Source organism: Taudactylus pleione, unplaced genomic scaffold (assembly GCF_031769625.1).
Source record: "Taudactylus pleione unplaced genomic scaffold, aTauple2 ptg000537l, whole genome shotgun sequence".
NCBI classification, from domain to species: Eukaryota; Metazoa; Chordata; class Amphibia; order Anura; family Myobatrachidae; genus Taudactylus; species Taudactylus pleione.
In genome coordinates this window covers 1,844,256-1,857,109 of record NW_028284939.1, presented here as the reverse complement: position 1 = coordinate 1,857,109, position 12,854 = coordinate 1,844,256, and the positions used below count along the sequence as shown (strand labels likewise).

At 60.4% G+C, this 12,854-nt stretch overlaps 1 protein-coding gene across 2 annotated transcripts in view; it reads left to right on the top strand.

Annotated features, from left to right (window-relative positions):
- The first annotated feature begins 308 nt into the window (after positions 1 to 308).
- The window catches only part of URI1 (URI1 prefoldin like chaperone), a 99,300-nt gene continuing 86,754 nt past the window's right edge, over positions 309 to 12,854 (top strand). The window contains exon 1 of one of the 2 annotated variants that reach the window (XM_088451065.1): positions 309 to 468. In XM_088451065.1, the coding sequence (XP_088307191.1) occupies positions 397 to 468 (72 nt within the window). In that variant the 5' untranslated portion in view covers positions 309 to 396. The remainder of the gene's footprint in view (positions 469 to 12,854) is intronic. The other variant, XM_088451066.1, reaches the window with a different exon arrangement.

Below are 12,854 nucleotides of genomic sequence, written 5' to 3'. Positions count from 1 at the left end.
GGGCAGTGTGTACAGTGCTGCGTAATGTAGGGCAGTGGGTACAGTGCTGAGTAGTGTGCGGGGCAGTGGGTACAGTGCTGAGTAGTGTGCCTGGCAGTGGGTACAGCGCTGAGCAGTGTGCCTGGCAGTGGGTACAGCGCTGAGCAGTGTGCCTGGCAGTGGGTACAGCGCTGAGCAGTGTGCCTGGCAGTGGGTACAGTGCTGAGCAGTGTGCCTGGCAGTGGGTACATCGCTGAGTACAGTGAATGAGCCTGATGTGATGATCTCGCCTGTCCCTCTCCCACGTGTGACATCTCGCGAGATGGTGACGCCGTCAGTGTACTGTACGTAGGGGGAATGTGCTGCTGTGAGTGAGGGGACCGGGAGGCGGAACCAGGACTGGGGTGAGCCCGGAGCATGGAGGGTGCAACTGGGGTGAGGCAGCCCAGCACCCGAGAGGTGACCCGCTTGCAGCAAGAGCAGAGCCAGGTAACCCGGGGGGAGGAGGAGTCTGCGCCGCTACACGTGATGATGGGTGACCCGTGTGCCCCGTGCTGGTGGTAACATTACACAGTCTCCCACATGGGGTCACATAACACAGAGGGCCCCAAACTGTCACCCGGATCTACTGTGCAACATGTGCATCCAATCAGTGTCCAGCAACACTCCATGTAATATCTATAATACCTGCCCCAACACATCACCCCTTCCCCCCAGTACCCAGTGCTCTGCCTCCCCACCCCAGTACACACTGCTCTGCCCCCCACCCCAGTACTCAGTGCTCTGCCCCAACACATCACCCCTTCCCCCCAGTACCCAGTGCTCTGCTCCCCCACCCCAGTACCCAGTGCTCTGCCCCAACACATCACCCCCTTCCCCCCAGTACACACTGCTCTGTCCCCCACCCCAGTACACAGTGCTCTGCCCCAACACATGACCCCTTCCCCCCCAGTACACAGTGCTCTGCCCCAACACATGACCCCTTCCCCCCCAGTACACAGTGCTCTACCCCCCCACCCAGTACACAGTGCTCTGCCCCAACACATGACCCCCCCGGTACACAGTACTCTGCCCCAACACATCACCCCTTTCCCCCAGTACACAGTGCTCTGCCCTCCCCACCTCAGTACACTGTGCTATGCCCCAACACATCACCCCTTTCCCCAAGTACACAGTGCTCTGCCCCCCCACCTCAGTACACAGTGCTCTGCCCCAACACATGACCCCCACCCCAGTACCCAGTGCTCTGCCCCCCCACCCCAGTACACAGTGCTATGCCCCAACACATCACCCCTTTCCCCCAGTACACAGTGCTCTGCCCCCCCACCCAGTACACAGTGCTCTGCCCCAACACATGACCCCCACCCCAGTACCCAGTGCTCTGCCCCCCCACCCCAGTACACAGTGCTCTGCCCCAACACATGACCCCCTTCCCCCCAGTACACAGTGCTCTGCCCCCCACCCCAGTACTCAGTGCTCTGCCCCCCCACCCCAGTACCCAGTGCTCTGCCCCAACACATCACCCCCTTCCCCCCAGTACACACTGCTCTGTCCCCCACCCCAGTACACAGTGCTCTGCCCCAACACATGACCCCTTCCCCCCCAGTACACAGTGCTCTGCCCCAACACATGACCCCTTCCCCCCCAGTACACAGTGCTCTGCCCCCCCCACCCAGTACACAGTGCTCTACCCCCCCACCCAGTACACAGTGCTCTGCCCCAACACATGACCCCCCCGGTACACAGTACTCTGCCCCAACACATCACCCCTTTCCCCCAGTACACAGTGCTCTGCCCTCCCCACCTCAGTACACTGTGCTATGCCCCAACACATCACCCCTTTCCCCAAGTACACAGTGCTCTGCCCCCCCACCTCAGTACACAGTGCTCTGCCCCAACACATGACCCCCACCCCAGTACCCAGTGCTCTGCCCCCCCACCCCAGTACACAGTGCTATGCCCCAACACATCACCCCTTTCCCCCAGTACACAGTGCTCTGCCCCCCCACCCAGTACACAGTGCTCTGCCCCAACACATGACCCCCACCCCAGTACCCAGTGCTCTGCCCCCCCACCCCAGTACACAGTGCTCTGCCCCAACACATGACCCCCTTCCCCCCAGTACACAGTGCTCTGCCCCCCACCCCAGTACTCAGTGCTCTGCCCCCCCACCCCAGTACCCAGTGCTCTGCCCCAACACATCACCCCCTTCCCCCCAGTACACACTGCTCTGTCCCCCACCCCAGTACACAGTGCTCTGCCCCAACACATGACCCCTTCCCCCCCAGTACACAGTGCTCTGCCCCAACACATGACCCCTTCCCCCCCAGTACACAGTGCTCTGCCCCCCCCACCCAGTACACAGTGCTCTACCCCCCCACCCAGTACACAGTGCTCTGCCCCAACACATGACCCCCCCGGTACACAGTACTCTGCCCCAACACATCACCCCTTTCCCCCAGTACACAGTGCTCTGCCCTCCCCACCTCAGTACACTGTGCTATGCCCCAACACATCACCCCTTTCCCCAAGTACACAGTGCTCTGCCCCCCCACCTCAGTACACAGTGCTCTGCCCCAACACATGACCCCCACCCCAGTACCCAGTGCTCTGCCCCCCCACCCCAGTACACAGTGCTATGCCCCAACACATCACCCCTTTCCCCCAGTACACAGTGCTCTGCCCCCCCACCCAGTACACAGTGCTCTGCCCCAACACATGACCCCCACCCCAGTACCCAGTGCTCTGCCCCCCCACCCCAGTACACAGTGCTCTGCCCCAACACATGACCCCCTTCCCCCCAGTACACAGTGCTCTGCCCCCCCACCCCAGTACCCAGTGCTCTGCCTCCCCACCCCGGTAATCAGTGCTTTGCCCCAACACATGATCCCCTTCCCCCAGTACCCAGTGCTCTGCCTCCCCACCCCAGTACACAGTGCTCTGCCCCAACACATGACCCCTTCCCACCCAGTACACAGTGCTCTGCCCCAACACATGACCCCTTCCCCCCCAGTACACAGTGCTCTGCCCCCCCATCCCAGTAAACAGTGCTCTGTCCCCCCACCCCAGTACACAGTGCTCTGTCCCAACACATGACCCCTTCCCCCCCAGTACACAGTGCTCTGTCCCAACACATGACCCCTTCCCCCCCAGTACACAGTGCTCTGTCCCAACACATGACCCCTTCCCCCCCAGTACACAGTGCTCTGCCCCAACACATGACCCTTCCCCCCCAGTACACAGTGCTTTGCCCCAACACATGACCCTTCCCCCCCAGTACACAGTGCTCTGCCCCAACACATGACCCCTTCCCCCCAGTACACAGTGCTCTGCCCCAACACATGACCCCTTCCCCCCCAGTACACAGTGCTCTGTCCCCCCACCCCAGTACACAGTGCTCTGCCCCAACACATGACCCCCACCCCAGTACCCAGTGCTCTGCCCCCCCACCCCAGTACACAGTGCTCTGCCCCAACACATGACCCCCTTCCCCCCAGTACACAGTGCTCTGCCCCCCCCACCCCAGTACCCAGTGCTCTGCCTCCCCACCCCAGTAATCAGTGCTTTGCCCCAACACATGACCCCTTCCCCCAGTACCCAGTGCTCTGCCCCCCCCACCCCAGTACACAGTGCTCTGCCCCAACACATGACCCCTTCCCACCCAGTACACAGTGCTCTGCCCCAACACATGACCCCTTCCCCCCCAGTACACAGTGCTCTGCCCCCCCATCCCAGTAAACAGTGCTCTGTCCCCCCACCCCAGTACACAGTGCTCTGCCCCAACACATGACCCCTTCCCCCCCAGTACACAGTGCTCTGTCCCAACACATGACCCCTTCCCCCAGTACCCAGTGCTCTGCCCCCCCACCCCAGTACCCAGTGCTCTGCCCCCCTACCCCAGTAAACAGTGCTCTGCCCCCCCACCCCAGTAAACAGTGCTTTGCCCCGCCACCCCAGTAAACAGTGCTCTGTCCCTCCACCCCAGTACACAGTGCTCTGCCCCAACACATGACCCCTTCCCTCCCAGTACACAGTGCTCTGCCCCAACACATGACCCCTTCCCCCAGTAAACAGTGCTCTGCCCCCCCACCCCAGTAAACAGTGCTCTGCCCCCCCACCCCAGTAAACAGTGTTCTGTCCCCCCACCCCATTACACAGTGCTCTGCCCCAACACATCACCCCCTTCCCCCAGTACACAGTGCTCTGCCCCAACACATCACCCCTTCCCCCCAGTACCCAGTGCTCTGCCTCCCCACCCCAGTAAACAGTGCTCAGCCCCCCCATCCCAGTAAACAGTGCTCTGTCCCCCCACCGCAGTACACAGTGCTCTGCCCCAACACATCACCCCTTCCCTCCAGTACCCAGTGCTCTGCCCCAACACATGACCCCTTCCCCCCAGTACCCAGTGCTCTGCCTCCCCACGCCAGTACACACTGCTCTGCCCCCCCACCCCAGTACCCAGTGCTCTGCCCCAACACATCACCCCTTCCCCCCAGTACACAGTGCTCTGCCCCAACACATCACCCCCTTCCCCCAGTACACAGTGCTCTGCCCCAACACATCACCCCCTTCCCCCCAGTACACACTGCTCTGTCCCCCACCCCAGTACACAGTGCTCTGCCCCAACACATGACCCCTTCCCCCCCAGTACACAGTGCTCTGCCCCAACACATGACCCCTTCCCCCCCAGTACACAGTGCTCTGCCCCAACACATCACCCCTTCCCCTCCAGTACACAGTGCTCTGCCCCCCCCCACCCAGTACACAGTGCTCTACCCCCCACCCAGTACACAGTGCTCTGCCCCAACACATGACCCCCCCAGTACACAGTACTCTGCCCCAACACATCACCCCTTTCCCCCAGTACACAGTGCTCTGCCCTCCCCACCTCAGTACACAGTGCTATGCCCCAACACATCACCCCTTTCCCCAAGTACACAGTGCTCTGCCCCCCCACCTCAGTACACAGTGCTCTGCCCCAACACATCACCCCTTTCCCCCAGTACACAGTGCTCTGCCCCCCCACCCAGTACACAGTGCTCTGCCCCAACACATGACCCCCACCCCAGTACCCAGTGCTCTACCCCCCCACCCCAGTACACAGTGCTCTGCCCCAACACATGACCCCCTTCCCCCCAGTACACAGTGCTCTGCCCCCCCACCCCAGTACCCAGTGCTCTGCCTCCCCACCCCGGTAATCAGTGCTTTGCCCCAACACATGACCCCCTTCCCCCAGTACCCAGTGCTCTGCCTCCCCACCCCAGTACACAGTGCTCTGCCCCAACACATGACCCCTTCCCACCCAGTACACAGTGCTCTGCCCCAACACATGACCCCTTCCCCCCCAGTACACAGTGCTCTGCCCCCCCATCCCAGTAAACAGTGCTCTGTCCCCCCACCCCAGTACACAGTGCTCTGTCCCAACACATGACCCCTTCCCCCCCAGTACACAGTGCTCTGTCCCAACACATGACCCCTTCCCCCCCAGTACACAGTGCTCTGTCCCACCCCCCAGTACACAGTGCTCTGTCCCAACACATGACCCCTTCCCCCCCAGTACACAGTGCTCTGCCCCAACACATGACCCTTCCCCCCCAGTACACAGTGCTCTGCCCCAACACATGACCCCTTCCCCCCAGTACACAGTGCTCTGCCCCAACACATGACCCCTTCCCCCCCCAGTACACAGTGCTCTGTCCCCCCACCCCAGTACACAGTGCTCTGCCCCAACACATGACCCCCACCCCAGTACCCAGTGCTCTGCCCCCCCACCCCAGTACACAGTGCTCTGCCCCAACACATGACCCCCTTCCCCCCAGTACCCAGTGCTCTGCCCCCCCACCCCAGTACCCAGTGCTCTGCCTCCCCACCCCAGTAATCAGTGCTTTGCCCCAACACATGACCCCTTCCCCCAGTACCCAGTGCTCTGCCCCCCCACCCCAGTACACAGTGCTCTGCCCCAACACATGACCCCTTCCCACCCAGTACACAGTGCTCTGCCCCAACACATGACCCCTTCCCCCCCAGTACACAGTGCTCTGCCCCCCCATCCCAGTAAACAGTGCTCTGTCCCCCCACCCCAGTACACAGTGCTCTGCCCCAACACATGACCCCTTCCCCCCCAGTACACAGTGCTCTGTCCCAACACATGACCCCTTCCCCCAGTACCCAGTGCTCTGCCCCCCCACCCCAGTACCCAGTGCTCTGCCCCCCTACCCCAGTAAACAGTGCTCTGCCCCCCCACCCCAGTAAACAGTGCTTTGCCCCGCCACCCCAGTAAACAGTGCTCTGTCCCTCCACCCCAGTACACAGTGCTCTGCCCCAACACATGACCCCTTCCCTCCCAGTACACAGTGCTCTGCCCCAACACATGACCCCTTCCCCCAGTAAACAGTGCTCTGCCCCCCCACCCCAGTAAACAGTGCTCTGCCCCCCCACCCCAGTAAACAGTGTTCTGTCCCCCCACCCCATTACACAGTGCTCTGCCCCAACACATCACCCCCTTCCCCCAGTACACAGTGCTCTGCCCCAACACATCACCCCTTCCCCCCAGTACCCAGTGCTCTGCCTCCCCACCCCAGTAAACAGTGCTCAGCCCCCCCATCCCAGTAAACAGTGCTCTGTCCCCCCACCGCAGTACACAGTGCTCTGCCCCAACACATCACCCCTTCCCTCCAGTACCCAGTGCTCTGCCCCAACACATGACCCCTTCCCCCCAGTACCCAGTGCTCTGCCTCCCCACGCCAGTACACACTGCTCTGCCCCCCACCCCAGTACTCAGTGCTCTGCCCCCCCACCCCAGTACCCAGTGCTCTGCCCCAACACATCACCCCTTCCCCCCAGTACACAGTGCTCTGCCCCAACACATCACCCCCTTCCCCCAGTACACAGTGCTCTGCCCCAACACATCACCCCCTTCCCCCCAGTACACACTGCTCTGTCCCCCACCCCAGTACACAGTGCTCTGCCCCAACACATGACCCCTTCCCCCCCAGTACACAGTGCTCTGCCCCAACACATGACCCCTTCCCCCCCAGTACACAGTGCTCTGCCCCAACACATCACCCCTTCCCCTCCAGTACACAGTGCTCTGCCCCCCCCCACCCAGTACACAGTGCTCTACCCCCCACCCAGTACACAGTGCTCTGCCCCAACACATGACCCCCCCAGTACACAGTACTCTGCCCCAACACATCACCCCTTTCCCCCAGTACACAGTGCTCTGCCCTCCCCACCTCAGTACACAGTGCTATGCCCCAACACATCACCCCTTTCCCCCAGTACACAGTGCTCTGCCCCCCCACCCAGTACACAGTGCTCTGCCCCAACACATGACCCCCACCCCAGTACCCAGTGCTCTACCCCCCCACCCCAGTACACAGTGCTCTGCCCCAACACATGACCCCCTTCCCCCCAGTACACAGTGCTCTGCCCCCCCACCCCAGTACCCAGTGCTCTGCCTCCCCACCCCGGTAATCAGTGCTTTGCCCCAACACATGACCCCCTTCCCCCAGTACCCAGTGCTCTGCCTCCCCACCCCAGTACACAGTGCTCTGCCCCAACACATGACCCCTTCCCACCCAGTACACAGTGCTCTGCCCCAACACATGACCCCTTCCCCCCCAGTACACAGTGCTCTGCCCCCCCATCCCAGTAAACAGTGCTCTGTCCCCCCACCCCAGTACACAGTGCTCTGTCCCAACACATGACCCCTTCCCCCCCAGTACACAGTGCTCTGTCCCAACACATGACCCCTTCCCCCCCAGTACACAGTGCTCTGTCCCAACACATGACCCCTTCCCCCCCAGTACACAGTGCTCTGCCCCAACACATGACCCTTCCCCCCCAGTACACAGTGCTTTGCCCCAACACATGACCCTTCCCCCCCAGTACACAGTGCTCTGCCCCAACACATGACCCCTTCCCCCCAGTACACAGTGCTCTGCCCCAACACATGACCCCTTCCCCCCCCAGTACACAGTGCTCTGTCCCCCCACCCCAGTACACAGTGCTCTGCCCCAACACATGACCCCCACCCCAGTACCCAGTGCTCTGCCCCCCCACCCCAGTACACAGTGCTCTGCCCCAACACATGACCCCCTTCCCCCCAGTACACAGTGCTCTGCCCCCCCACCCCAGTACCCAGTGCTCTGCCTCCCCACCCCAGTAATCAGTGCTTTGCCCCAACACATGACCCCTTCCCCCAGTACCCAGTGCTCTGCCCCCCCACCCCAGTACACAGTGCTCTGCCCCAACACATGACCCCTTCCCACCCAGTACACAGTGCTCTGCCCCAACACATGACCCCTTCCCCCCCAGTACACAGTGCTCTGCCCCCCCATCCCAGTAAACAGTGCTCTGTCCCCCCACCCCAGTACACAGTGCTCTGCCCCAACACATGACCCCTTCCCCCCCAGTACACAGTGCTCTGTCCCAACACATGACCCCTTCCCCCAGTACCCAGTGCTCTGCCCCCCCACCCCAGTACCCAGTGCTCTGCCCCCCTACCCCAGTAAACAGTGCTCTGCCCCCCCACCCCAGTAAACAGTGCTTTGCCCCGCCACCCCAGTAAACAGTGCTCTGTCCCTCCACCCCAGTACACAGTGCTCTGCCCCAACACATGACCCCTTCCCTCCCAGTACACAGTGCTCTGCCCCAACACATGACCCCTTCCCCCAGTAAACAGTGCTCTGCCCCCCCACCCCAGTAAACAGTGCTCTGCCCCCCCACCCCAGTAAACAGTGTTCTGTCCCCCCACCCCATTACACAGTGCTCTGCCCCAACACATCACCCCCTTCCCCCAGTACACAGTGCTCTGCCCCAACACATCACCCCTTCCCCCCAGTACCCAGTGCTCTGCCTCCCCACCCCAGTAAACAGTGCTCAGCCCCCCCATCCCAGTAAACAGTGCTCTGTCCCCCCACCGCAGTACACAGTGCTCTGCCCCAACACATCACCCCTTCCCTCCAGTACCCAGTGCTCTGCCCCAACACATGACCCCTTCCCCCCAGTACCCAGTGCTCTGCCTCCCCACGCCAGTACACACTGCTCTGCCCCCCACCCCAGTACTCAGTGCTCTGCCCCCCCACCCCAGTACCCAGTGCTCTGCCCCAACACATCACCCCTTCCCCCCAGTACACAGTGCTCTGCCCCAACACATCACCCCCTTCCCCCAGTACACAGTGCTCTGCCCCAACACATCACCCCCTTCCCCCCAGTACACACTGCTCTGTCCCCCACCCCAGTACACAGTGCTCTGCCCCAACACATGACCCCTTCCCCCCCAGTACACAGTGCTCTGCCCCAACACATGACCCCTTCCCCCCCAGTACACAGTGCTCTGCCCCAACACATCACCCCTTCCCCTCCAGTACACAGTGCTCTGCCCCCCCCCACCCAGTACACAGTGCTCTACCCCCCACCCAGTACACAGTGCTCTGCCCCAACACATGACCCCCCCAGTACACAGTACTCTGCCCCAACACATCACCCCTTTCCCCCAGTACACAGTGCTCTGCCCTCCCCACCTCAGTACACAGTGCTATGCCCCAACACATCACCCCTTTCCCCAAGTACACAGTGCTCTGCCCCCCCACCTCAGTACACAGTGCTCTGCCCCAACACATCACCCCTTTCCCCCAGTACACAGTGCTCTGCCCCCCCACCCAGTACACAGTGCTCTGCCCCAACACATGACCCCCACCCCAGTACCCCGTGCTCTACCCCCCCACCCCAGTACACAGTGCTCTGCCCCAACACATGACCCCCTTCCCCCCAGTACACAGTGCTCTGCCCCCCCACCCCAGTACCCAGTGCTCTGCCTCCCCACCCCGGTAATCAGTGCTTTGCCCCAACACATGACCCCCTTCCCCCAGTACCCAGTGCTCTGCCTCCCCACCCCAGTACACAGTGCTCTGCCCCAACACATGACCCCTTCCCACCCAGTACACAGTGCTCTGCCCCAACACATGACCCCTTCCCCCCCAGTACACAGTGCTCTGCCCCCCCATCCCAGTAAACAGTGCTCTGTCCCCCCACCCCAGTACACAGTGCTCTGTCCCAACACATGACCCCTTCCCCCCCAGTACACAGTGCTCTGTCCCAACACATGACCCCTTCCCCCCCAGTACACAGTGCTCTGTCCCAACACATGACCCCTTCCCCCCCAGTACACAGTGCTCTGCCCCAACACATGACCCTTCCCCCCCAGTACACAGTGCTTTGCCCCAACACATGACCCTTCCCCCCCAGTACACAGTGCTCTGCCCCAACACATGACCCCTTCCCCCCAGTACACAGTGCTCTGCCCCAACACATGACCCCTTCCCCCCCCAGTACACAGTGCTCTGTCCCCCCACCCCAGTACACAGTGCTCTGCCCCAACACATGACCCCCACCCCAGTACCCAGTGCTCTGCCCCCCCACCCCAGTACACAGTGCTCTGCCCCAACACATGACCCCCTTCCCCCCAGTACACAGTGCTCTGCCCCCCCACCCCAGTACCCAGTGCTCTGCCTCCCCACCCCAGTAATCAGTGCTTTGCCCCAACACATGACCCCTTCCCCCAGTACCCAGTGCTCTGCCCCCCCACCCCAGTACACAGTGCTCTGCCCCAACACATGACCCCTTCCCACCCAGTACACAGTGCTCTGCCCCAACACATGACCCCTTCCCCCCCAGTACACAGTTCTCTGCCCCCCCATCCCAGTAAACAGTGCTCTGTCCCCCCACCCCAGTACACAGTGCTCTGCCCCAACACATGACCCCTTCCCCCCCAGTACACAGTGCTCTGTCCCAACACATGACCCCTTCCCCCAGTACCCAGTGCTCTGCCCCCCTACCCCAGTACCCAGTGCTCTGCCCCCCTACCCCAGTAAACAGTGCTCTGCCCCCCCACCCCAGTAAACAGTGCTTTGCCCCGCCACCCCAGTAAACAGTGCTCTGTCCCTCCACCCCAGTACACAGTGCTCTGCCCCAACACATGACCCCTTCCCCCCAGTACACAGTGCTCTGCCCCTGCTCTTCCCCCTAATGTATGACTGCAGACACCTGTGCTGAACTAGGTAATGGATGAGAAGTGGGAAGTTGTGGAGCAGAGCACTGTGCACTGGGGGGAAGGGGTCATGTCGGAGGGTCTGATAATATAACAACACTGCACTGAGCCCGTCTGTACGCACTGGCTCTGTCTATATATACCCCTCATCTATACAATTACATATTGCCACCTATACATACTGTGCTGCCCCATCTATAGGTCCCTCCACGTATATATACATACTGTGCTGACCCCATCTATACACACCCCACAATGATACATATTGCGCTAACCCTGTCTATACACACCCCATGTCTATACATCCTGTACTGCCCCATCTATAGGTCCCCCCACGTCTATCCATACTGTGCCGACCCTGTCTATACACCCCCACGTCTATCCATACTGTGCCAACACCGTGTATACACACCCCACGTCTATCCATACTGTGCTGTCCCATCTATACACCCCCACGTCTATCCATACTGTGCTGACACTGTCTATACACTCCCCACGTCTATCCATACTGTGCCAACACCGTGTATACACACCCCACGTCTATCCATACTGTGCTGTCCCATCTATACACCCCCACGTCTATCCATACTGTGCTGACACTGTCTATACACTCCCCACGTCTATCCATACTGTGCCAACACCGTGTATACACACCCCACGTCTATCCATACTGTGCTGTCCCATCTATACACCCCCACGTCTATCCATACTGTGCTGACACTGTCTATACACTCCTCACGTCTATCCATACTGTGCTGACCCTGTCTATACACACCCCACGTCTATCCATACTGTGCTGACCCTGTCTATACACACCCCACGTCTATCCATTCTGTGCTGACCCTGTCTATACACACCCCACGTCTATCCATACTGTGCTGACCCCGTCTATACACACCCCACGTCTATCCATACTGTGCTGACCCCGTCTATACACACCCCACGTCTATCCATACTGTGCTGACCCCGTCTATACACTCCCCACGTCTATCCATACTGTGCTGACCCCGTCTATACACACCCCACGTCTATCCATACTGTGCTGACACTGTCTATACACACCCCACGTCTATCCATTCTGTGCTGACCCTGTCTATACACACCCCACGTCTATCCATACTGTGCTGACCCCATCTATACACACCCCACGTCTATCCATACTGTGCTGACCCCGTCTATACACACCCCACGTCTATCCATACTGTGCTGACCCTGTCTATACACTCCCCACGTCTATCCATACTGTGCTGAGCCCGTCTATACACACCCCACGTCTATCCATACTGTGCTGACCCTGTCTATACACACCCCACGTCTATCCATACTGTGCTGTCCCATCTATACACCCTCACGTCTATCCATACTGTGCTGACACTGTCTATACACATACCACGTCTATCCATACTGTGCTGACCCTGTCTATACACACCCCACGTCTATCCATACTGTGCTGACCCTGTCTATACACACCCCACATCTATCCATACTGTGCTGACCCTGTCTATACACACCCCACGTCTATCCATACTGTGCTGACACTGTCTATACACACCCCACGTCTATCCATACTGTGCTGACCCTGTCTATACACACCCCACGTCTATCCATACTGTGCTGACACTGTCTATACACACCCCACGTCTATCCATACTGTGCTGACCCTGTCAATATAGTGTTCCCGCTAGGCTGTTTTAGCGGGGTGCAGCACCCTGCCTGATTTAAAATTGCTTAAATGCTCCTTGTCCTTATGGCGTCGCCCTTCTGAATCAGCCTGCCTGGTGCTATCCACACCCACGGGCTGCAGTGTTTTGATGGGGGGAAA